Source organism: Henckelia pumila, chromosome 4, assembly GCF_033568475.1.
Source record: "Henckelia pumila isolate YLH828 chromosome 4, ASM3356847v2, whole genome shotgun sequence".
NCBI classification, from domain to species: domain Eukaryota; kingdom Viridiplantae; phylum Streptophyta; class Magnoliopsida; order Lamiales; family Gesneriaceae; genus Henckelia; species Henckelia pumila.
Window position 1 is genome coordinate 181,561,298 of NC_133123.1, and position 27,358 is coordinate 181,588,655.

Below are 27,358 nucleotides of genomic sequence, written 5' to 3' on the forward strand. Positions count from 1 at the left end.
GAGTCACAAGGAGTTGTGAGCCCACGGCTAGCTGTATCCCTGAACCATTGAGGGTCACACAGAGTAATGGATTTTTAATCCCCGTTGAGATAGTTAAATTTAAAGAGTTAAATTTAATGAACAAAGAAGTTGGACTTCTTAATTATGAGTAGAGGAGTAAGATTTTCTAAAATGACATAGGGATGGACATTTTTGGAAACCACTGAATTCGGATTCAGAAAAATTTATCTTGACTTTAAAAGGTGCAGAAATGGTTTCTGTGCACATTGGTGAAATCGGTTTATCAATCGGAGTCACGATGAATTTTATATTAATTTCTGAACATGCGGGCTTTGCTTGTCGGGCTTGAACTTATGACTAATGGGCCCTAAGCTGTTAGTGGCCTACATTATAAATAAGTTATTGCAGTACAGAAATTACACACAACAGGTCACAATTTTCGAAAACCCTAGTATTTTTCTCTCAATAGTGGCCGCCCCCTTTCTCCCCTCTGCTCGAAAAATCCAGTCTGTGAATTTTGATTTACATTCTGGTTTAACGGATCAAATTCGTTAATCTCTTCGTAGAAACTTCTGATAGATTTTCTAGTGCAATCTATCAGAGGGATTAAATATCCGTTCGTGGACCTGATTGAAGAACAGTTCGTCCATCAGTTCCAGGGATATACAACAAGAGCAGAGCAATCTGTTGGTGTCCATAATCTCTCTTCGAGATTGGAGGTAAAAATTTATAATCGTTATTTAATTTTTACACACACACAATTTAATCGAAAAGTTTTGATACCCATTATGGAATCGTTCCATATAAAATTTTAAACTTCCGCTGCACCGGGTATCAATCCTGATTGATCTGATCGCCGCGTTCTCCAATAGTGGTATCAGAGCCAGGTTGCTCAGATCAAGCGATTAAATTAATCGATTGTACAAAAATTTTTTAAGCCTCGGTTTTTGAAACAAAATAAATATTTAAAAATAAATTTTTTTTTTCGTGCAAAAACCCGGGCAGCGATTGGATCGCTGCCCGGGGCAGGGGCAGCGATCGTCGCTGCCGCGGCCAGCGAACGTCGCTGCCCTAGGGGCAGCCGGGCTGCCCGGCCGAGCCCTATGGGGCGCGGGCAGCCCGGGAATGTCCCGGGCGGCCCGCGGAAAAAAAAATTAATTTTTTAATTTTTAAATTAAATTTTAATATGTTAAAATTCTATTTTTGGTCCGATCGAAAATTGTTTTTGATTGGTCCACGAGGCGTCGGATCGAATTGTTCGAGTCCGAAAATTTTAAAATTGATTTTTGGATAAATTTGAATTTTTGGAAAATTTAAATATTTTATCCGTTAAATTGAATTTTGAAATTAATTATTTTTGGTACAATTGATGATAAGATATGATCTTATGGATATATTGAGTAAAATATGATTTTATGTATAAAATTTGATTTTATAGATAAAATATGATTTTATTTGATAAAAATATAAAATATGATTTTGTATATAAAATAAGATTTTATGTATGAAATATGATTTTATCCTTTTAAATTTAAATTGCCATTGCATGTTATCCAATAAATTAATTTTGAATTAAATGTTATTGGATAAGGATGATCGATTGCCATGACCAATTTTGTAGGTGTATGTTAGGAATTTACATTTGTTTTATTGTTGTTGGATTTATTAATGGGCCTGGTTTATGGCCCAATATGAATGTCATATGTAATAAAAGTGGGCTTGGTTTATGGCCCATTCCCACCCCTTAAAAATGTATCCCCTACTTGTCATTGTTATTTATTGTAAATACATTAGATTTAGTGAGAGATCAAGATTTGAAGATGAAGGTGGGCCCAGCAGACAATAAAGACAGAAGAAATGTAAATTGGAAGCTCAATGTAATAGGATTGCATTGCATACTGCATATTACCTAGGATTGGACTAAGACTCGTGATTGGCGACCACGGGTCGATTAGAAATGGAATCGATCATCCTATATAATATGTGATATTATAGTTGTATGCATGTTTTAGACAAAATTGTGTGAATCCGACAAGCATACAAAACTTTAAAATTGATGAGACAAATTTTCATAATTAAAAATTACTCATTTTAAATATGATTTAAAATTGATATCAAGATAAATAAAGAAAATTTAAATTTGTTTAAATTTTCCTACCTTCCATCAACGATCAATGTATGAGATGCTACCCGCGGATACGGTCCGGCTCATATTATTGGGGGGGCCCGTTCGTCGGAAAGCTGTACATTGGATCGACACATGTTGTAAGTTGGGTGGAACTCCCATGGGATCGGCTCATATTATTGGGGGATCCACATGGCGACCGTCCATCACAACTTAATATTGATGGGTCATCTTGACATGTCACAATAAACGGCGTCATATTATTGGGCCCTTATTGGACATGAGGTAAAAAACATGAAGGTTGCTTTGGAAGCAATTGGGCTCTACCTTTTGAAAATTATGGTTGGCTGATATTATTCGGGACCATAGTTTGTCAATTGGACTCCATGTTCTCACTAAGGAAAACAGTTTCCCGTTTTCACTAGAGGGTAGTGAAATCGTTAAAATAGTGGGAGTGAAATTCATAAAATAAATTTTGCCTATTTTATGTCTTAGTAAATTGCTTAAACAATCACTGATATTTGTCTGTTCCTTTTCAGTATTTCATAAGATGAATTCACGTAATCCACTTTTCTCGATCCTCGAACAAAATAAGTTGACTGGCGCAAACTATACGGAATGGTTCCGTAAGTTGAAGATTGTCTTGACTTCGGAGAAGATGCTCTACGTGTTAGAAAAATCTCCTCCGAAGGAAGCACCAGCTGACGTAAGTCCGGAAGAGTTAGCCAAGCTTGATACATGGTGGGACCATGATATCAAGACCAAATGCAATATGCAAGCCTTGATGTCTGATGAACTCCAGAGGCGATTTGAGGACACCGTGAATGCTGCTGACATTCACGTTCAAATCAAGGAACTTTTTGGGGCTCAATCGAGGGCTGAAAGGTTCGCTACTGTAAAGGAGCTAATGACGTGTCGCATGCGTGAAGGGACTTCGGTCCGTGATCATGGGGTACGAGTGATTTGGCTCATACAGAAGTTGGTAACCCTTGATTTGGTGTTGGAGCATGAACTCAACGTGGATTTACTACTTCTATCTCTTCCTTCTTCGTTTGACGGATTTTTGGTGAATTTCAATATGAACAAGATAGAGGCCTCCCTTGAAGAGATGGTCAATATGCTTGTGACATATGAATCCACATTAAAGAAGGATAAACCGGCTTTCTTGGTGGGCTCCTCTTCTTCTGCTAAGAAGGGGCCAAGTACAAAGGGCAAGAAACGTTCTGCCCCACCCAAGAAAATCGAACCCGAGAAGAAGTACAAGACAAAGGCTTCAAACATGGAAAAATCCTAGGATGTTTGCCATTACTGCAAGAAGCCCGGTCATTGGAAGCGTAACTGCAAGGAATATCTAGAGCAGTTGCGAACTGCGAAGGGTATGTTCTATATTGAAATAAATGTTTCACTTAATACTTCTTGGGTATTGGATACCGGATGTGGATCTCACATTTGCAATGATTTGCAGGTGATGACAAGAAGTCGCAGGCTTAGAATGGGTGAGACCCAGCTGAGGCTCGAAAATGGTTCCAGAGTTGAAGCTAAAGCCGTGGGAGATGTTTATTTAATTTTGCAGAACGGTTTTAAGTTACTTTTAAGAGATGTTTTATTTGTTCCGGATTTGGTTAAAAACATTATTTCTGTTTCTATGCTTGATAGAGATGGTTATTCTTGCAATTTTGTGAATGGAATTTGCAATATTTACAAGAATGAATGTTTGATTGGAAATGGAAAACTTGAAAACGATCTATACAACTTAAAACTAAAAGACGTTCCAATAAATTATGTTGATAAACCGGTAACAACAAACAAAAGGAAAATCGATAGCCAAAACCCGGCAAACCTTTGGCACGCTAGGCTAGGTCATATTTCCTCAAGGAGGATGAACAAGCTAGTGGGAGAGGGCATGTTTGATATGTCTGATATTAACTCTCTACCTACTTGTGAATCCTGCCTGAAAGAAAAAATGACTAAAACTCCTTTTAAGGGGAAACCTGAGCGTAGTCAAAATCTGTTGGATTTGATCCATACAGATGTTTGTGGTCCATTTAGAGTTGGTACTCAATATGGCCACACCTACTTCATTACCTTTTTTGATGATTATTCTAGGTATGGGTATTTATATTTAATGAAATATAATTCTGAAGCATTTGAAAAGTTCAAAGAATTCAAGGCTGAAGTAGAAAACAAGCTAGGTAAAAGTATTAAAGCACTTCGATCGGATCGAGGTGGAGAATACTTAAGTACCGAGTTTTTGGACTATCTAAAAGAGAATGGGATTCTCTCTCAGTGGACTCCTCCTATGACACCACAGCTTAATGGTGTATCGGAGCGTCGTAATCGAACTTTGTTGGACATGGTTCGATCCATGATGAGCTTCACTGAGCTTCCACCTTCGTTTTGGGGCTATGCACTTGAAACGGCGGTATTGTTGTTGAACAACGTCCACACTAAAGCAGTGGACAAAACACCATACGAGTTATGGAATGGCAAAGCTCCTAAGTATTCGTACTTGAGGATTTGGGGATGTCCTGCTTACGTGAAGCGGACAGTGGGAGATAAGTTGGATAGTCGATCCAGCTTATGTTATTTTGTAGGGTATCCGAAGAATTCAATCGGATATTATTTCTATTATCCTGCTGAAACAAAGGTGTTTGTTTCAAGGAATGCCACCTTCTTGGAGAAGGAGTTCTTATTGGATAAGAAAGGCGAGATGATGGAACTCGAAGAAATTCGAGAAGAACCCGAAATACAAAATAACGATCCTACACCTCAGGAACCATTGATAGACACGCCTGTACCTAGAAGATCCGAGAGGACTTCTAGACCTCCTATTCGATATGGTCTTCTTCTTGAAGGGGATCAAGATGAACCCGATGTTGGATGTGATCCAAGAAACTTCAAGGAAGCAATTTCTGATGCAGATTCAAATTTATGGCTTGAAGCTATGCAGTCGGAAATAGATTCGATGCATACAAACCAAGTTTGGTCTTTAGTAGATCCTCCCGATGGAATTGTTCCAATAAGGTGTAAATGGATCTACAAGAGAAAGCTTGGGCCTGATGGTAAGGTATTGACCTACAAGGCGCGATTGGTGGCAAAAGGTTATACTCAAAGACAAGGAGTTGACTATGATGAAACCTTTTCACCAGTTGCAATGTTCAAGTCCATAAGAATCCTTATTGCCATAGTTGCATGGTATGACTATGAGATATGGCAAATGGATGTGAAGACTGCTTTTCTTAATGGAGACATTAAGGAAGAAATCTATATGAAGCAGCCTGAGGGGTTCACATCCATAGGAAGCGAGCATAAGGTATGCAAGCTTCAGAGATCAATTTATGGTCTAAAACAAGCATCAAGAAGTTGGAACCAGAAATTTGATGAAACAATAAAAGATTTTGGTTTCATCAAGAATCCGGAGGAACCATGCGTGTACAAGAAAGTAGTTAAGGATGCTGTGACATTCTTAGTACTTTATGTTGATGACATCCTACTCATTGGGAATGATGTAGAGATGTTGCAGTCAACAAAGATATGGTTATCAGGTAGCTTCTCGATGAAGGATTTGGGTGAGGCATCCTATATTCTTGGGATACAGATCTATAGAGATAGATCTAAGAGAATGATAGGACTCACTCAATCAACCTACATCGACACCATATTGAAACGGTTTTCAATGGATGGGTCCAAGAGAGGACATCTACCCATGTGTCATGGAGTTTCTCTATCCAAGTCTATGTGTCCCAAGACTGATGAAGAGATAGATAAAATGACACATGCACCATATGCGTCAGCCATAGGTAGTATCATGTATGGGATGATATCTACCAGACCGGATGTAGCATTTGCTCTGAGTGTCACGAGTAGATATCAAGCTAATCCCGGTCAAATGCATTGGAAAGCCGTGAAGGACATTCTTAAGTAATTACGAAGGACTAAAAATATGTTCATGGTATATGGAGGAAGAGAACTAAAATTGGAAGGCTATACCGACTCTAGCTTCCAAAGTGACGTGGATGACTCGAAGTCAACCTCTGGATTTGTGTTCATGCTCAATGGCGGTGCTGTCTCTTGGAAGAGTTCCAAGCAGGACACCACAGCGGATTCCACCACTGAAGCAGAATACATTGCAGCATCAGCTACTGTTAAAGAGGCCGTTTGGATGAGGAATTTCGTCCAAGAGTTGGGCGTCATTCCTGAAGTTGTTGGTCCAGTCCCGGTGTATTGTGACAACACGGGTGTCGTTGCTCAGGCAAAGGAACCAAGGTCTCATCAAAGATCCAAACACGTACTGAGGAAATACCACATCATCCGGGAGATTGTGGAAAGAGGAGACATCACTGTCGAAAGAGTGGCCTCTGCAGACAATATCGCTGATCCACTTACTAAGCCCTTGCCAGGACCATTATTTGACAAACATCGCGAAGCAATGGGTCTACGTAGTATGACTAGTTGGCTTTAGGGCAAGTGGAAGATTGAAAAAGTGGGTGCCCGGTGAGCCAACTTGTGGCTAAGGGCTTTGATGACTCTTTGTATAAACAATCTTTTGTTTAATATAATTTACACTTTTATTAATGGCAATGACTTTATCTTTCTTCATATTGTTATATTGTGATATACTGTTGTTGTTTTGATAAAGACCTTGAATATACTATAGTGTATGTAAGATGTGGTAGAACATGGAGATGTCTATCATGAAACACATCTTATAGTCACTGTATATTCTAAACTGTTCCTAGTCGATTGAGCCGTCCGATAATAAGGATAAGGATCGCTCGAGTTAGAGACTAGCATTTGCGATGCAGAGTACCACGTTTCATTGGTAAGGAACATGGAGATGTTCGAAGCATGCAAATGGATATTCATACGATGAATGATCGAACTACCCTATCCGGACTTTCCAAGTGGTTATCACTTATCGAGTGGATAAAGTCCGCGGTTTTTGGTTGTACACCATTAGTCCTTACTACATGAAATATCATTGAGACTCTATATGCTAGTACTGTGCTTTGACTCGTTTACCGACTCTATTGGGGTCATCAGGTGTCGGGATTGGGTATAGTTACAACACATATAGGAGTCGATGCTTTGTTGTCAAGGATTCACCACATACTTGCGAGTGTGGATATCCTATGCGATCTGAGGAGATATTAGTGTAACGAATCTCTGGCCAGAGTACATGATGTGGTTTAAGAAATGGTTTCTTAGTAGCACATGCGATGTCACTATTTGATCTTCAAGATGTATTGCATAGTTATCGAATCTCGAACGACTCTCGATATACCAATGGTTGTTGATTCGATCGGGATATATGGATGAAGGGACCGTACTGTACGCTAACCAAAATCTATTGGTTCTTGTAGGCACTATCAGTGATACCTAGGGAATCATGGGGCGATGTTGCTAGACGCTCTTACCATGATTCGATGGGCAAGTCGGAAATTGTTGTTCCGAGTCACAAGGAGTTGTGAGCCCACGGCTAGCTGTATCCCTGAACCATTGAGGGTCACACAGAGTAATGGATTTTTAATCCCCGTTGAGATAGTTAAATTTAAAGAGTTAAATTTAATGAACAAAGAAGTTGGACTTCTTAATTATGAGTAGAGGAGTAAGATTTCCTAAAATGACATAGGGATGGACATTTTTGGAAACCACTGAATTCGGATTCAAAAAAATTTATCTTGACTTTAAAAGGTGCAGAAATGGTTTCTGTGCACATTGGTGAAATCGGTTTATCAATCGGAGTCACGATGAATTTTATATTAATTTCTGAACATGCGGGCTTTGCTTGTCGGGCTTGAACTTATGACTAATGGGCCCTAAGCTGTTAGTGGCCTACATTATAAATAAGTTATTGCAGTACAGAAATTACACACAACAGGTCACAATTTTCGAAAACCTTAGTATTTTTCTCTCAATAGTGGCCGCCCCCTTTCTCCCCTCTGCTCGGAAAATCCAGTCTGTGAATTTTGATTTACATTCTGGTTTAACGGATCAAATTCGTTAATCTCTTCGTAGAAACTTCTGATAGATTTTCTAGTGCAATCTATCAGAGGGATTAAATATCCGTTCGTGGAGTTGATTGAAGAACAGTTCGTCCATCAGTTCCAGGGATATACAACAAGAGCAGAGCAATCTGTTGGTGTCCATAATCTCGCTTCGAGATTGGAGGTAAAAATTTATAATCGTTATTTAATTTTTACACACACACAATTTAATCGAAAAGTTTTGATACCCATTATGGAATCGTTCCATATAAAATTTTAAACTTCCGCTGCACCGGGTATCAATCCTGATTGATCTGATCGCCGCGTTCTCCAACAATAAGTCCTAAAGAAAATAAAATAGTCTGTAAATATATATTTAATTCATGCATGTATTTTTATTATATATATAAGTATGATTTTTAAGAAAATAAATTAAATATATATTTACGGACGAATTTTCATGAAATAAAGAAATAACGAAGAATTTTTTTTAATTCATGCATCATGTAAGAATTTTAATGAGAATTTAAGGGAATGTTAAGAAAAATAAGTTTTTAAGGAAGTTGAAGTGAACGTGGAAAGTGATGTGGTTGGAGGTCGGGATATCGGGCTCGATGACCTTCCTGTTAATGTTATGATGAGCTTATGGATCCAGCTGAGAGGGTTGGTGAAGTGGCATAAGAGGTGGAGATCCCACCGCCACATACGTTAGTTTTATGATTGATCAATCGTTAAAGATTAAGGCCACCGACATGGATACAACCTATGATGTTTAAAGAATGTAAGACATGCCATAATATGTTGAGTATTAAGTATAAAGTTTATGATGATTAATTTTTATGTTGAGATATGATGATGATGATGTTTAAGATGCATCATTATGTAATGTTTTTAAGATCATGCATGTATAAGTATATTCACGATATTTTATATGATGTGTGCATGTATGTGGTTTCATGTTGTTATATAAGGATAGAACGTGTCGAGCCTCTAGGCTCACTAGATTTAAATGGTGCAGGTGAGCATGAGTTTAAAGATGATGATGTTGTCCCAACTGGCGGTGAAGGCGTATGAGCGTTCGAGCAGCTAATTCAGCCCGTGACCATTGGATGATAAACAATATTTTATTTTTTGCACATGTTAGAATTTATTGATGTTTTTATTTCATGGGTTTTGCGTGGTGATGGAATGATTTACGTATGCATGAATATTAAATTAAGTTTAAGTATTTAATTTAATGTTTTTAATTGCATGTAATATATATTTATATATTGTATATTATTTTATGGAAAATTATTTTGAGTATAGTATTTATATATGTATGGGCATATATATATATATATATATATATATATATATATATATATATATATATATTATTTTAAAGTAAAGAAATAGAATAAAATATTTTTTAAAAAAAATTCATTAATAATATCGGGTCGTTTCAGATACTTTGTTATTTGGCTCAACAAATAGACAAACTGGTCAAGCTACTAGAGGTATTCTTAGCACTTACGAGTCTGCCTCGGGACAAGCTATAAATCTTCACAAATCGAGTGTCACTTTCAGCCCTAACTTTACATCAGAAACAAAAGATGCTATCTTTTCCACGCTTTGGCTGCATCATAATGAATCTTTTGAAGTTTAATTGGGGCTACTGGCATTCACTGGCAGAAGTAAACGAAGAGTGTTCGAAGGAATCGTAGAGCGAGTTTGGTGGAAGTTAAAAGGGTGGCAAAGTAAACTTTTTTCTATCGGGGGCGTGAAGTTCCGATTAAAGAGGTGGCGCAAACGATTCCTACTTACACTATGAGCATTTTCAGACTCCCATGATCTCTTTGTCATAGACTAAAGGCGATTATCGTCAACTTTTGGTGGGGTGCCATATGAAAAGATAAAAGAATTTATTGGCGCAAGTGGAGCCTATTGTGTCGCACTAGAGCTCAAGAGGGCATGGGATTTCGTGATTTCATCACATTCAATCAGTCTCTTTTGGCGAAACAAGCTTTGCGAATTCTTATTTATCTTGATTCTCTTGCTGCTCAAATTTACAAGCATAAATATTTTCCAGGTAATTCTTTTTTGAAAGCCCAACTTGGTTATAATCCTTCTTATGTCTGGAGGAGTTTGTTACGGAGACGAGATTTATTAATCAAAGGTTTACGATGGCGAATAGCAATGGGCCAGTAGGTTGAAGTATTCAAGGATCCTTGGTTACTTAGACCAAAATGCTTCAAGCCAATAACGGTTACTCACCAAAATCTTGGAATTTTGAAGGTTAGTGATCTTATGACATCTACAAGTGAATGAGACTGGGATAAAGTGGAAAACACTTTATGAACAATAGACAAGGATGAAGTTTCCAAAATTCCAGTGGGTAATACAAATGGGGAAGACAAGTTGATATGACATTATACGTCAAATGGGGAATACTCGATTAAATTGGGTTATTATCTTGCGCATGAAAATGGAGAGGCTTCTAGCAATGGCTTGAGCTGTGGATTTATAGTTGGTCTACGCAAACTTTGGAATTTGAAGATTCCTAGAAAAATCAAGATTCACATTTTGAGAGTACTTTTCCAAGCCAACCCCATTCGGGCTAAACTTCGGCATAGAGGAGTCAAGGTTGATTTATTTTGAACCAGGTTTTTGGTAAATAATGAAGATATTATTCACACTTTCTAGTTTTGTCAGCATACTCGCAAATTTTGGAAACATTCAACTCTCTGGACTATCTTATGCACTTTTTCTGGGCTTTTTTTTTGGTGATATGACTGGATTCTTGATAAAGGAAATGGTGCTGATTTTGAAATGTTTGTTTTGATTTGCTATAGTATTTGGGAGGCTAGAAATATTCAGACATTCTAAGGTAATTTTCTGTAGTAACCCGTATCGTGAATTAATGATTAATGGATAATTAATCGAGTGATCATGTTTAGATTAAGTAAAACATGATTAAGGAATTCCAAACGAATCTAAGGAATTCAAAAATGGATCCAGAACACTCAAAATGGCCGGTAAGGTTCCGAGGGTTTGGAGGGATCGGATGCTCCGAACCAGGTTCGGAAGGTACAAACCTAGAACGGAGCCAATGCCTAAAGAACGAACGCTCTGATGAGTTCAGAGGCTCCGAACTCAGATCGGAGGTTCCGATCTTGCATGCCCAGCTGTCCGAAATTAAATCGTCATTGATGACATCACTAAGGGAACTTCGGACGCTCCAAAGGTGGATCGGAGGCTCCAAAATAGTGTCGATAGGCGTCCTTTGGAAGCTAGACACGTGGTTGGCTGAGGAAGTTCGGACACAGGGATCGGACGCTCCGAACGTGGGATCGGACGCTCCGATCTCCGTGTATATAAGGGGTAGCCGAGATCATTTCTCAGTGCACCATTTCCTCTTCTATTCTTCTTATTGTAGTCTTTTAGCTTTTTAGGGGCTTTCTAGGCGTCCTAATGGCAAGCCGGAAGTGTCTAGGAACTCAGGGATAGGCGGAGCTGTGTCTAAGTTTTGGGACTATCTCCATCAGCGGGCTGACGACGGATGAAGGTATAGCTTTTGCTTCCTAAAAATATTTAGGAGTATGCAATAGCTTAGTTAAGGCTTTTAGAGCTTAATAATGATGCATGGGTATTTTTCATTGTAGTGTTGATTTTAGGCTTGTGACCTAGAGTGAGACTTATAGGACTAATTTAGTAAAGGTACGTAACTATTAACTGAGATGACCAGCATGATATATGATATATGTGTGCATGATTATGTGCTATGCGTTTTACTACTTTTTACTGCTTTAGCACATGCATGATTTATATGAGACTGCATCCACTATGATGTAAGTCATGACAATTTTTAGGGTGATGAGTTACTCCTTATGGATTCGTGTCTGGGGAGGCTCAGTCCCTGGTTTTTCTATCACTAGAAGTGACCACGACGGTGAATTAGACGCTATAGTTGATAGAGGAATATACGAGCGACCCCGCAAACTAGCTATCCAGCACGGCATTGTAATATCATGGCTCCCTGAACAGACTGTTTTACCATGTTTTAATGTCACTTATGTGCTGCATATATTTTATATATCATTGCTTCAGTATTGAGCATAGTCGCTCACGTACAATATTTTCTGTATGTCTGGACACTCCATTCGACGGGGCAGGTGCATGTGCAGGTAGTGCGCCCAGTGGCTTGGAGTAGTCGTTGACGAGTGAAGAAAGCGAGATTAGCTGTAGGTTTTATTTTAAGATTATTCGATTTGGTTGTATAAATCAAATTTATTTAACCGGTTATATTCTGCCGGTCAGCATTTATTTAAGTCTTTCGTAGCGAATTATTTATTTTAATTGCATGCTTAATTAAACTCTAAACTCTGATTAGTAGTAGATTCAGGGTCGCTACAGTTTCTCTATTTTGATGATGTTATTGCTCGGGCAAAAAGTGTTGGGAGTACATTTTGTTTTGTACAGTATCAGGATGATTCCAGTGCCTCCCAACCAAATGAAAACATTCCTTGGAAAAAGCCTCTCCCAGGTGTTCTTAAGGTAAATGTGGATGCTATGGTTTTGGATTCTAAGTATTATTTTGGAGTGGGAAAATTTGGAAGGGACATCAATGATAATGTATTATCTGCTGAGGGAAAGATTTTACAAGGAAAATTTACCCCCCTTATAGCAGAGATTTTCTATTAAGGAGGGAGTTTTAAGGCTATCCAATCGGGGTGGAACAATTGGATCGTAGAGTCGGATGCCCTGAATGCGCTCCATGCTATTTGAATTGTATCTCCTTTCTCCATGGAGGAACCTTTAGTTATGAGTATTATATGTCTCTTTTCTAATCTACCAGGATCGAGCTTCTCTCATTGTCGAAGATCACACTAGTAGAAAAATGGGATTTTACTTCGTCAGTTTTTACTTCGTCAATTAGTAAATACGAAGTAAAAGGTAACAATATACTTCGGTACTAACCAGGATAAAGTAAAAACACACCTTTTACTTCGGTACTTGAAAAACGCGGGCTTCACTAATTATTTTGGACAGTATTTTACTTCGGCACACTATAATTGCTGAAGTAATAAGTAAAAAAATTAATATTTTTATTATAATTGATGAAGTAAAAAATAAACGGATATTTTTACTCAACACTTGTGAAAAACAACACACGATCCGATCCCCTTTCTTCTTCGTTGTGGGAAAGAAAACCTAGCTAGCTAGCTGCTCGATCCCTTTCTTCTTCAGCCGCCCCCCATCAACCACCGCCGGGAACCGACGCCAACACCCTATTTCGAAAGAAAAAGGTCTTAATCTCTCTATTTTTTTTTCAATTTATGTTTTACATGTTTTGGAAGATTTCAGTGCAGAAAGTATGTTTCCTTTTCTATCTCTGAACCTTTTTTGCCGAACAAAATCCTTCTCTATTGATTCATTCAACTTAAATATTAGCCATCATTAATTTCGTTTTGATTAAAATCCTTCTCACGGCCCAACTTCTTTTCCACCGTATGAGAAACGACCATTTAGTTAAATCTTTGAAGTGCAAGGTTAATCATCATACATATTTAGTTTTTCTTGTCAAAGGACGAACCCTATATATCTCTGTGTTTAGGCCCGCGAGAAAATGTGTTCTTTAAGCTTTGTTCCCGTTAAAAAAAATTCTTTAGTAATTCAGGTTTTGATTTGATTCATCGTCTCTCTGTTCCATTTGTGTTAGCTGTGTTATTGTGATACTCTATATATATAGTTATGCTTGGGCATATAGAGGAGTGTTGTATGTGTGGTGTGTGTGTGTGTGTGTGTGTAAATATAGTTTATCTGTGGAGGAATTTGGTTTTTTAAACATTCTGTAGCCTAGATTTTGTTTTGGTTTGGGTTTTACTTTAAAATGCAGGTATTTTTTTTCTTGAGTGGTTTCCACAAATATGTACCTTGAACATTGAAAATTATAAAGCATATTGTGGTACTAGAGCTGCTTTAGGTGTTTTGAAAATAGAGAAATGTCAAATGTTAGCCTTTTTTCTTAAAGGAAATGACTTTGAGTTAGTCGCCACATCATAGTTTTCATAATTCTGCTATTTCTTAAAGCGCTTAGCTTCAGTTGTTCAGAATGCATGAGTTGTTGTGTCACACAGTAGCTTGGGAATGATGTCAAATAATTTGTGCGAGTTTCTATTTCAAGTAACAACATTTTTTACGTGAGTATATTCTATGCCATTGTGGTTAGAAGCAGCTTTGGTCTTTGGTTAGAGAGTTTTTCATGTAGGGGCTTGGGGACAAGTTAAGTAACATGTAAGGGTTTGATGCAAAATATAATGGGAAATTGATACTGAGTAGATGACAGTTTGAATGGAGGAAACACTGAAAAAAAGTTACCTATCAATTCGTTTGGTCTTTGGAGTGTTGGATCCAACACTCGACATGCCTGAATCATTCGACAATATAATGCTAGTAATTTATTTTATGTTGCTTTCTTTGCTAAACAATCTACTGTTCTGTTAGTTACCACTCCATCTGGTGTATTTTTTTTTTGGTTTTCCTGCACTATAGCTTCTGTTGCTTCAGCAACAATTTGACAAGTATTTATTATTTCCCCTCGCGTAAACATACAAACAGTACTTATTATATTTTGTTGATTCAAATTGTGTCGTACATTATTTAATTTCCTCCTATTAACTTACTTGATTTAAAAAAGATGCAATTTTCCCTTGTGAAACGTAGGTTTACTCAATATGGCATGTTATTCCTTTCAACATGTATCAATTTCAAAGAGGATTCGAGATGCACAAAGAAAATAATTGTGATATTGTGTTGGTTTATACTCTATACACCAGTAGGGCAATGATAAAGCATTTGGTAGTTTTCTTTCACTCACAATGAGCTAAAAACTATAGCATGTGTTATTGATTTTGCTGCAGCTACTTTTCAGACACAAGCTGAACTTGAAAGTAGCATCCTAGCTCTAGCCGCAACAAAAGCAGGTATTTTTTGAACTTTTTCTGCTTCAGTGGACGTTTAATGTGCTTTGAAATTAAACCTGATCGCATATTTTCTCCATGTGCTTACAATATTTTGATTATATGATGATTCATTGTTCGCATTGGGAATTTCGTTTCTTATGCTTGTAATTGTGCTCGATAAGACTGCTAAATTAATTTCCTAGCCTTTGTGCTTGAAAAATTAAGTTATTTGTCATTTTTTGTTTAAATAAATTAATATTTTGCATATTATATTTTTTATTTCTGTTCACTAGTAAAATTAATTTCCCGTTTTTACTTTGAAACCAAAAGTATTCATTCTTGATTTTGAAAATAGTTTACTGTATTAGAGCTTGGCTCGGTCATATTTGAATTTAAAATTTTTTTCTGGAACTATTCCTAAAATTAGCATTGATTTTTGGAGTCACAATGATTTTTTAAAAAATCCCTTTGGTTTTTAAAAACCAAGTAACTAGTGCTTGAAGTGGAAATCATTCATGATTCTTGTATATTAATCTTTTAGTATTTGTTATTATATATAAATTTCATAAATTTAATTGTTTGTTGAAGATAAGTTGTGAATTATGGATAAATCTTGGATTCGCTCGGATAGAAGATCCAAACAGTATCAGGAGGGTGTTGAACAGTTCATCAGCAGTTGTTTGCAAAATCTCCACGTTGACCCCAATTTCATTCATTGTCCTTGTTGCAAATGTATAAATCTGAAAAAAGGACCGGTTACATCGATTCGAGAGCATCTTTTTTTTCATGGTTTTAGTCAAAATTATGTTAATTGGATTTGGCATGGCGAGTCTGCCGAAAATGATAGAGTAAATTGGAGTACCAACCAGGATCCAACTGATGATTATCACAAAGACTTTGAAACAACTAATATGTGTGAGGCAGCATACGAGAACTACACAGAAAATCCAGAAGAATTTGTGAAGTTTTTGGAGGACGCAGAGAAACCATTGTACAATGGATGTAAGCGTTACACAAAGTTGAGTGCACTAGTGAAACTGTACAATACCAAAGCCAGGCATGGGATGAGTGATGCTCTATTTTCAGATCTATTAACAGATTTTGGGGATATGCTACCAGATAATCACAATCTGCCATCTTAAACGTATGATGCAAAAAAGACATTGAGTTGTTTGTCGTTGAGCCATGAAAAGATCCATTCTTGTTCCAATGATTGCATCCTTTATAGAAAACAATATAAAGACTGTGTAAGTTGCCCTAAATGTGGCTTGTCGCGTTGGAAGCTAAACAAGAAGAACATTGAGAAGAAAGGTGTTCCTGCCAAGGTGATGTGGTATTTTCCCCCCATACCAAGATTCAAACGTATGTATAAATCTTTAGAGACCTCAAAAAATTTAACTTGGCATAAAGAAACCACAAGAGTTGCTGGTCAGTTACGTCATCCGTCTGATTCACCATGTTGGAGGTTGGTTGATCATATGTGGCCCGACTTTGAAAGTGAGCCAAGAAATCTTCGCTTAGCACTTGCAGCTGATGGCATTAATCCCCATAGCAACCTTAGTAGTCGGTACAGCTGCTGGCCAGTCATGTTGGCCACATATAATCTGCCTCCAAACATGTGCATGAAGAGGAAATTCATAATATTAACTATGCTCATTTCTGGACCTAAACAGCCAGGTAACGATATAGATGTCTACCTTGATGTGCTAGTTAAAGATTTGCAACGATTGTGGGAAGGAGTTGATGGTGTCTATGATGCTTATCGAAAACAGTTTTTCACTCTTAAAGCAGTTTTATTATGGACCATCAATGACTTTCCAGCCTATGGTAACCTTAGTGGATGTACTACACATGGTTATTTTGCATGTCCAGTATGCGGAGAAAATACTTATGCAAAGCATTTGGAAAATGGGAGGAAAATGTCATTTTTTGGTCATAGAAGATTCTTACCAAGGTTTCATCCCTATCGGAGGCAGACTAAGGAGTTCAATGGCGTAGAAGAAGATGGAGATACACCTACACCATTATCTGGGGTTACCTTATATGACAAGCTTTCGAACATAAAGTGTGAGTTTGGAAAGAAGATCAGTGTGAAAGGTAAAAAGAGAAAGAAGGAGAAAGAGAATAATGTGGAAGGCAGTACAGATGAAAAGGATTTATGAGCAACAGATTTCAGAAAATGTTGGAAGAAAAAGTCAATTTTTTTCAATCTTCCTTATTGAAAACACCTGCATGTTAGACATTGTCTCGATGTGATGCATATCGAGAAGAATGTTTTTGAGTCCCTCATTAATACTTTGATGAATGTTAAAGGAAAAACTAAGGACAATGTGGCAGCTAGGTTGGACATGCTTCAAATGGGAGTTAGGCCTGAATTGAGACCTGAATTTGGAGAGAAAAAAACATATCTTCCTCCTAGTGCATGCTCATTCACAAAAAAAGAGAAGTTACAAGTGTGCCAGTCGTTAATGGATATAAAAGTTCCAGAAGGTTACTCATCGAACATGAAGAATCTTGTGTCCATGTCTGAGCTGAAGTTGTCTGGTTTGAAATCTCATGATTGTCATGTTCTAATGCAGCATTTCCTGCCAATACTCATACGTGATGCGCTGCCAAAACATGTTAGATACGCCATCATAAGATTTTGCTTCTTCTTCAAAGATATTTGTAGTAAGGTTATAGATGTAGCCAAGTTAGATAAGCTGCAATCTGACTTGGTTGTTACGCTGTGCTTATTGGAGCAGTATTTTCCCCCTTCTTTCTTTGATGTTATGGTGCACTTAACAGTCCATCTTGTTCGAGAAGTCCGATTATGTGGACCTGTTTGCTTCCGGTGGATGTATCCATTCGAAAGATGCATGAAAGTGTTTAAGAGTTATGTTGGCAGTCGAAAACATCCTGAAGGTTGCATTGTTCAGAGATATTCAGCAGAAGAAGCAATTGAGTTTTGTTCTGAATACCTCAATGAAGTTGATCCTGTTGGGATCCCTCAATCAATCCGAGACCCCAATTCAAACGTTCCTGGCTTCTTAGCATGTAACACACCAATGACAGTGCGACAAAGTGATATGCTACAAGCACATTTGACAGTGCTGGAAAATAATGGAGAAGTATTTCCCTACATAATGTAAGTTATGACATTAATACTTAGTTCTGCACTTCTTTGATCTGTCAATATCTGCTGTCTTTTAAAAATTAATGGAAAAATATTTCCACAGTGAACACAAGACCTTTCTGAAATCGATATTTCCGAAAAAAGAGAAAGATGAAAGATGGATACAAGATGCCCACAATAAGAGGTTCATTGACTGGTTTCGTGCAAAGGTTGGGTGGATGAATAAATATTTTTTGAAGCATTTTGCGGTAATTTGCATCTACTATTTTAATCACTCTTTCAAATTAAATAAATTATAGGTGGCTGCTGAAATAGACAGCCGCAATGGTGGAACGACATCGACATTGACATGGTTGGCTCATGGACCACGCTCCCAAGTCATCAAGTATAGTAGTTATGTGGTAAATAACAATTTATACCAGACAAAGGCGCGAGATGATGAGAGAGTTTGCCAAAACAGTGGGGTTTCTCTAGTTGCAAACACCATGCTTGTTAGTAGTGCCAAAGATAAAAATCCTTTGATGGCCGATGTGTCTTTCTATGGTGTGATTGAAGAAATATGGGAGTTGGACTATCATCAATTTCAAGTTCCACTTTTCAAGTGCGCTTGGGTTGCAAATGACAAAGGAGTAATAAACAACGACGAATATGGCTTCACCTTGGTCAATTTGAACAAAAGAGGGCACAAGAATGATGAATTTGTCCTTGCAAGTCAAGTCAATCAAGTCTTTTATATTGATGACACAGCAAGAAAAGGATGGTCTATTGTGCTCCCAGTGCCAAATAGGTGTTACGAGGGGGAGGATGATTGTTCGACTAATATTCCCGAGACCCGACCAATTGACAATGTTGTTACTCATGAGATTCCCGTTCATGGAAGATACTTTAGAACAGAACATGAGGGTGTCTGGGAATCGAACAGAAAAAAATGATGTTTTGCACTTTTATATCATTTTTTGTTATGTATGAGTGAAGACACTCTTTGTACTTCTAAAATTTATGTTATGAACTTTTATTAGTTTTATTATTGTTATTATTTATTTTGATGTTATGAACTATCTTGTCCCTTCCTTACGTTTATGTATATGTTATTATGTTTTTGTTATTATTTATCATGCTTATTTTTATATTTATGTTATCATTATATGTTAATAGTGGTTTGAATATTCTTATGCAGTGGACAGCACATATAATGAGTAAGAGAAGGCAGAAAAATAAAGATGCAGTTGAGGAGATGCATGGATTAAGTGTTGGTAAGACTAGTGAAGATGCAGAGCCACATGCACTTACTCATGGAGAAGAACATGTAGATGTGCAAAAGAACAAGCGAGGTCGTACGATGATGGCTAAGCGAACTGCAGCTGCAAGATGGGGAAAAAAAGCAAAGATTGACTATGATGACTTGGGGCGGCCAACATACAACTCAAATGGGAGGGCACTTCAATCATACATTGGCTCCATTGCTAGATCCATGGTGCCAATCAATATAAAATTGTGGCCTGATGTTCCAGAAAACATAAAACCGAAGGTTTGGGAAGAGATATCGGTAAGTTTATCTTCCAAACATAATAAATATGAACATTAATTGGTTCAATGTTGTATTACTCTCTACATTGACAGCTGTGATGAGTTCAGCAGCTCAAAAATGGAGAGATTTCAAATACAAATTGACTAGTCGATATGTCTGGCCCAACAGAAATAATCCAGAAACGTTGATTTCTCCACCAAGGCAATATCAGCTACCAGTAGCAGATTGGAAGGCTTTTGTGGATGCACGACTAGATCCATCGTGGGAGGTATTTTAAGTTTTTCCAAGTATATTTTAACAAATACTAATTTCCGTACTTAACTGAATTAAATTCTGATATAGATTACTCATGAAAAGCAAAAGGAACGGACCAAGCATTGTAAATATCACCATAGACTGTCTCGAAAAGGTTACATTGGATTGGAGGCTGAGCTGGTAAGCTTTTGATCATTCGTTTAACAATTTTTTCGTGTATAATACACTGTCTTCTTTTGTTGAATTCACGTACTTGTAAGATTCTAAATTTTTGAATTGCAGAAGGAGAAAAATATAATTGCCAGAGATGAAGAAGTTGACAGATCAATTCTTTGGCGCAAAGCTCGTGAGGACAAAGCTGGAAAAATTATAAACACAGAGACATCAGAAATCGCTGCAAAAATTGTAAATTTTTAATTTTATCGATTTCCATAATGCCTTCATATATATATATTTCTTGGATTAATTTGTTATGCTTATAAATGTAGGATGACTTGTTGGAAAAGAAGGAGAGTGGAGAGTTCAAAGTTTCTGGAATGAATGATGTCCTAACCATTGCATTAGGCAGCCAGGAACATTATGGGAGGGTTCGAGGTGTCGGCGGATTTGTAACACCTCAAGTTTTCTTCAAAACTCCTAGAAAGAAAAGGGAATCAGTCCCTACAACTACGATGGAAATCTCCCAAAAACAGTTGGAAGAGACTAAACTTTTGAAGGAGGAGTTGGAGAAACTGAAGGCACAACTTGCTGCTGTTATGCCAATCATCACCGATCGAGCTTCTGAGATGGTAGCATCAAACAAGTCATCTGAAATTCAGGGCCCAAATGCATCCAAAAATCTGACCCCAAAGCTTTCTGATGATTTTGAAGGTTTTTATGAATGCGGCCCTCCAGACATGAAGGTTATTTATTACTCTAAGGCCTGCATAGCCAGCCTGTTTTATTTTCCTTGGCTAAAATAATTGAAGTCAGTTTTTATAATAAGTGCATGCCATATATATCACTATATAAGGCCTGCATAGCCAGCCTGCATCATCCCTAACTCCCTCAACCATAATCTGCATGTTGGCCATGGCTTACTTGGTAGCTGTTAGTGCAGTACCAGATTAATCAGTCGACCACTTGGTTGGCCAAAACCGTGGGTGTACCAAGTTTTTCGGTTATTGAATTATATATGTATATATGATAATTTATTGTTCTTGAAGGGGAAAAAATGCCACCTTGTCTTGAAAACACGTGGAGATGTGGTGGCATATGGCACAATAATATCAAGTGGAGGTCCAAATGTTAAGATTCAAGATCTTCCACTTGGGGAAGAGAACTTCAAGGTGTTGATTGACGTTGTCCTAGATGAAGCATCAGAGCTTCCAATCCCAATGAATTGTGGACCAATAGTCATGAAGGATTCACTTGGAGCCATCGTTGGTTGGCCAAAAGTGTTGGTAATTTTTCCAAGGACAAAGGTATTTTAAAAGCTTCAATTTTTTATATGTTTGTAATTGTCATATATGTTATTTGGATAATTTTTTACTTTATTCTAAATTGTACGAATATTCTAAATTGTAGAAAGAGAAAACCTCAACCATTTGCAATTATGGATGTTTCTGGACAGCGTCAAAAGTTCATGGAAATTGAAAGAAACTTACCCATGGCTTGCAAGTATATCTACTCATATGTTGTTAGGTTGATGGGCGAAGATGACAGCATTCACATAGAGTTTGAGGAATCTATGTTTGGACGTTCTCAAAGCCTACGGTTGATTAGAGAAGATATCGTTCCATTTATGGAGATGAGGGAGATAGGTGCGAGACAGATTTTGGTTTACATGGGGTATGTTGTGTTGCACTTAATTTTTTGTTTGCATATTTAATATTTTGTTTGGTTTGTGTCCATTCTATGATAAATTTTTCACCTATGTATGTAATATTGAGTGCAGTCACCTATACAAATATTTGAAGGAACAAGACCGAACAGATTGCATTTCATTTGTGGATCCTGGCCACTTACCTACATGCCCACTTGACAGCAATGGCAGCCACTTGTCACAACATATCGCTAACCAGTTGGAAGCGGTTTGTAGAGACAGCGTATGCCTCATCCCATACAACACTGGGTATGATTTTAGTTCTTTATAAATATATAATGGATACTAGTCAATTATTTTATGTTGTTTCTAAACTTGCAACTTATTCTTTCAACTTCACATTGTTTTAGGTACCATTGGATCTTGACCATCGTCAATGTAGCTGAAAATATGATATATTTGTTGGACTCTTCTACAAACAGATGCCGAGACGATGCATGGAAAAAGATAGTGATGAAGTATGTAGTATATTATATATATATGCAGTCACTTATACAAATGAAAAAAAAATAACTTGTTAATTTTTAAATGTAGTGGGGTCAAGCTGTACAATGCATCGAGGGGTATTCCTAAATGGCCAAGTTTTAAACAACTGACGGTATGTGGTGTGATTACGTATGAATGACATTAATTGATAGGGAAATATTATTTGGATTGTGATTGATGCAATTGAGTTTCAATATTATTATAGGGAAATCTGAAACAAAGTGGTGGCGTTGAATGTGGATATTATGTGATGAGGTATATGAAGGAAATAGTTGAATGTGAAGTTCTACGGGTGGAAACGATGGTGAGTTTCAAATTTTAATTTATGCTCTGATTTATTTAAAAAGGAATCACATGTTCTTCTGTTAGTGCTTCTGTTAGTGATGGTTTTTCAGCACTAAAACTTCTATTAGTGATGACTTTTATTACCATGGCAAAAGGAATCACATGTGCTTCTGTTAGTGATGGTTTTTCTCAGCACTATAACTTCTGTTAGTGATGGTTTCAGCACTATAGCTTTTGAATCACATGTGCTAAAGGATCGAGCAGTAGTTTGCTGTGTCTCAAGCCCTCCTTTGCCTGGTTTCTTGAGCCTAGGATTCAATGCACTTGCATGCTTTTACTTGCTATGAGAATAAATTAGGATTATGTGTGGGTTTTAGCTAGTTTCTCATGAACTGAAGAATTAACTGCTACATGGTTTCAATGTTTGAGAATCCTTGGCTATGACGAGGTTCTTATTTTTCATTTTTTAGTTTATATATTGTATGTAAGTTTTGCATTTGAAATTTTTTGCAATTTAAATTGTCAGTTGATTTTAATGTAATAGACTCATATACCATGTCCATTACTGAACTTCTTATGTTATCTTAATGGACACCCCCTGTTTGGTATTTGACAGCTAGAAACGCCTTGTTTATTGGTTTTCTTGATTGGGTTGAGATTTCACATAATGTAAGCACAGAGTACTTAGATATGCTGTTGGAGAGGATGTTATCAAAATGGAAAGCCAATTTTGTTGTTCAATGGACATATGAAGCTGTATAAATTCATTTTTTATACTTGGGATTGTTCATATAACTGAAGGGATGATATATGCGTGGTGGTTTGTGTACACTTTTGCTGCTTGTTTTGATATTGGAGTTTATGAGTACTTGTACACTTGCCATTGTTAATCTTGAGCATTTTAAATAACACAATCTGCTAAGAATCGATCTTGGCAGTAAATATATTTTAAATTGTCAGCATGCTAACACAATCTGCTATGAATTTGTTTATGTTTTGAAACCCATAACAATTAAGCTGATCATACATGTCAGCATGCATAGCAAATATGCTTATTCTTTTTTGGATTTCAGTTTGCAACTAGTTGCCTTGTTGGTTTACCGTCACATTCCTATCTTTTTTTGAATTTCAGTTTGCAGGCTGCGACAAGAATAAGGCGTACAGTCAAGAACAATTTGATGAAGTTAGAAGTGAATGGAGTGAATTTGTCTACTCACATGTAGGTGGTTGAATATGTTATTTCAAATTGGGATAATACTTTGTTTTGAGCAAATACATGTGGATGTGTACATGTTTAGGTGGTTCAATATGTCATTTGAAATGGGATAATACTTCTTTTTGAGGAAATACGTGTGGATGTGTACACGTATAGTTTTGATAAAATATGTGTGGATATGTGCATATAATTTCGGGTTATTTCGTTGGATAGAGTACTTGTTGATTTATGTATGTGTCATTTTGGGATGAATTTATTAATTATTAGTGTATTTTTAAGTTGAATCTGTGTATTTATGGCATTATTGTATCTAAATATTAATTTATAAAATGTGTTCTATTGCTTCGGCAATTTTAGAATAAACGAAGTAAATAATTATCTACTACTTCGTATTTTAATAAAAATACTGAGGTAAAACATATTCTATTACTTCAGCAATTTCATTAATAGACGAAGTATAAGAAAACATTTTACTACGGTAATATATGAAATTAACGAAGTAAAAGATATTATATCACTTCGTCTGATAACAAAATTGATGAAGTAAAAGCTTCAGTAATTCATTAATAAGTGACGTAAAAGATTGACTTTTACTTCGGTAATAAATGAAATTATAGAAGTAAAATATAATATTTAACTTCGTATAAAAACCGAAGTATAATAATAGTTTTTACTTCATTAAAATCATTAAATACCGAAGTATAAGAATAGTTTTTACTTCATTAAACTCATTAACTACCGAAGTATAATCATAGCTTTTACTTCATTAAACTCATTAAATGCCGAAGTATAAGAATATTTTTGACTTCGTCAATTATGAAATGAGCGAAGTAAAATATATGTTTTTACTTCGGCATTGGTCCTATTTTGCCTCCAAAAAATTACCTAAGACTTCGGTAATTTCTCATATAAGACTTCGGCAATTCAACGAAGTAAAAACATACCCTATTACTTCACGTGACACTACTTCGGTAAATAAAGGTCCTACGACTTCGGTTATTAACCGAAGTCTTAAGCCATTTTTCTACTAGTGTCAGCTAATAGCGTGGCCCATGAGATTGCCCGTCAAAGTTTGTATTCACATAGTAATTTTTCATTTCCGGATGTTGTTCCTTTGTTTATCAACAAAGTTGTATTATCAGACTTAATTTCTACATAATGTAATAAGGTTTTATGCTCCAAAAAAAACGTTTTGACAAAATTTTTAAATATGTATGCACATCTCTTGAGACTTTGATTTTTTGAAACCCTGGAAAATGCCACAATCTATTTTTAATCTGTATTGACATCGCTTCACCATCTTAATGAAATTCTTCATAGAAAATTGCAAAGCCTCTTTCGATACTACAACATAGTGTAGCAAAACCCCTCTTATTTCAAACCAAGGTCCTCGAGTATGGAACAAAGTCGACATGCAAGAATCTTCCCTCTCAACTCAAAAAAAAAGAAGCAAACTATCATCAAGTGTCCCATCTAATGAAATAAAATTTCATCTGTGTTCTCATCCACAGTTTACTTCATTTACATATCCAGGAATGCAAAGATTCTTGAGGGTATAGAGTATAGATTGACCTAGTATTTATTATTTTTTCGAGATACCGAAAAATCGAAGACAAAAATTAAGTCCAATTTTAATAATAAAAAATATAATTATACGAAGTAGTTATTTTATAAATAGAAATTATGAGATTGAAACTTAATCTTATAAGTTCTCAATTTTGGATGATTTGATTCCTTTTTACACGAGACAATTAATATTGCATATGTTTGTGTATATCATAGCCACATCAACTTCATATAATTGCAAAATAAAACAAAAACAAAAGAAATGAAGAAAAAATAGCGGACAAATATTGGAATTTGTCAATATAGATGACCACAGTTACCAAGAGAAAAACATATATTACCAAAATAGTAATTTTTCCAACAATTATTTGGACATTTTTCTTTCTTCAATTTACAAAGAAATAAAAAATTTTATTCCGCTACTATAATTTAATAGTGGAAGAAGATATAAATAAATATTTTTAAAAAAAAGTAATATATGAATGGCAAGTAATAGTTTGAATGCAATACTTTTTACTTGAATAAACATATATTACACAATATTTCATTATAACATAACTAAAAACAATGATATTACTCAGTGAACAATAATTTCTTTCATAGATCAGATTGAGTCATAGATCCATCTCACAAGTTAACATGTGAGTCGTATAGGTAGATTGATCCGTAAATAGAAAGATACATTTATTTATCTAAGAACCACCATAGATTGTTGTTACTCATCCCTTCTATGGTTAGTGAAGAATTTAATATTACCTCGTTAAACTCTTATCTCTAAAAATTTAGTGGAAAACCCGCACGAAGGAAAAATCCAGCTTGGCTAAAAAAGAGAAAGAAAAATCCAGCTAATGATGTAAAAATGAAAATAAACATATTTGTACTACTCATATGGTGATTTTATTATTATTTTTTTGAGTAAAGTTTATTTTGTTTTTGAAGGGATATGAAAATATAGATTTTACTTTGAAAAAAGATAGATTTAAATTAGAGTATGTTTTCTTATGAAATTATCACGAATTTATTTTCGTAAGACAAGTTGACCCGATCCATATCAACAATGAAAAAAATATTTTTCATGAGTAGAAGATCAATATTACAAAATTGATCACTTAGATAATCATATTGGAGTTTTAATAAAATTACACATAATAAATTAGTCATCTATGTTGTCATGTTTTCTTTTTCTTTTTTTTTTTGGTCGTGTAACCTTTTTCTTGGTCTAATTTCGTCGGAGGACAGGCGTAACATTTGATACATAATTACTTTTTGGATAATATTTTAGAGTTTTCCAAGGTAAGTGAAAATTTTACCATGCAACAACAATCAATAAAACGTAAATTTAAACACAATTTGGAGTTGGAAAAGTTAAAACTAGTAAAAGTAAACACAAGAAGCTCTAGAGATCAGCTGTGGGTCACACAAAGAAGAAAAGAGCCCTTTCCTTGTCTATTAACAGGAGGTCTTGAGATCAAGAAATTGATCCCAGTCAACCTATCCTTAGAAAAAAAAAAAAAGAATGTTTCTAGTGCAAGAGCATTCCATGAAGAGTTTTAGTGTCATCTTGAGGCAGTAAAAAAATTGCAAACTTATAGTAAAGATCATATCCATGATGATAAGGTGAAGGTAGCCAACCTAGAGTGGCTCAGCCCATAAATGAGGATATTGTCTTGGAATTTTAGAGGTTTGGGGGGACCCTCAACAATTTCTCGGCTTGACTTATAAACTCCTTTCCCCCGATTGTTCTTTTCTTTGTGCCAATTTCTAGCTTTAGTGTGCAAGTAGCTAAAAAATAAGGACAAATAGTTTTGTGTTAATCCTTTTGGGAAAACAAGAAGTTTGTTTCTGTGTTGGTCGGATAAAGTTGTTAAAAATGATGTCATAGCTCATGATTTTGGTCTAGAAGTTGAATTATCCTTCAATAGTGATCAAATAGTTGGTTGGAATATCTTTTTGCATACCAATATTGATCCTTCTCTGAAAGTTGCTC

General features: G+C 36.1%; 2 protein-coding genes across 2 annotated transcripts; both read left to right on the forward strand.

Moving 5' to 3' along the window:
* Positions 1–13,274: 13,274 nt before the first annotated feature.
* On the forward strand, positions 13,275–21,589 carry LOC140862391 (uncharacterized). The gene is made up of 9 exons (XM_073265411.1): positions 13,275–13,400; positions 15,015–15,077; positions 19,349–19,717; positions 19,868–19,967; positions 20,042–20,134; positions 20,237–20,359; positions 20,443–20,856; positions 21,160–21,417; positions 21,521–21,589. The coding sequence occupies exons 7-9, from the start codon at positions 20,491–20,493 to the stop codon at positions 21,587–21,589; spliced, it is 693 nt and encodes a 230-aa protein (XP_073121512.1). The 5' UTR covers positions 13,275–13,400; positions 15,015–15,077; positions 19,349–19,717; positions 19,868–19,967; positions 20,042–20,134; positions 20,237–20,359; positions 20,443–20,490.
* Positions 21,590–21,616: 27 nt separating this feature from the next.
* LOC140894386 (uncharacterized) lies at positions 21,617–24,033 on the forward strand. The gene is made up of 6 exons (XM_073302896.1): positions 21,617–21,784; positions 21,891–22,067; positions 22,169–22,276; positions 22,353–22,416; positions 22,510–22,608; positions 23,722–24,033. The coding sequence occupies exons 1-6, from the start codon at positions 21,642–21,644 to the stop codon at positions 23,818–23,820; spliced, it is 690 nt and encodes a 229-aa protein (XP_073158997.1). The 5' UTR covers positions 21,617–21,641; the 3' UTR covers positions 23,821–24,033.
* Positions 24,034–27,358: the final 3,325 nt, after the last annotated feature.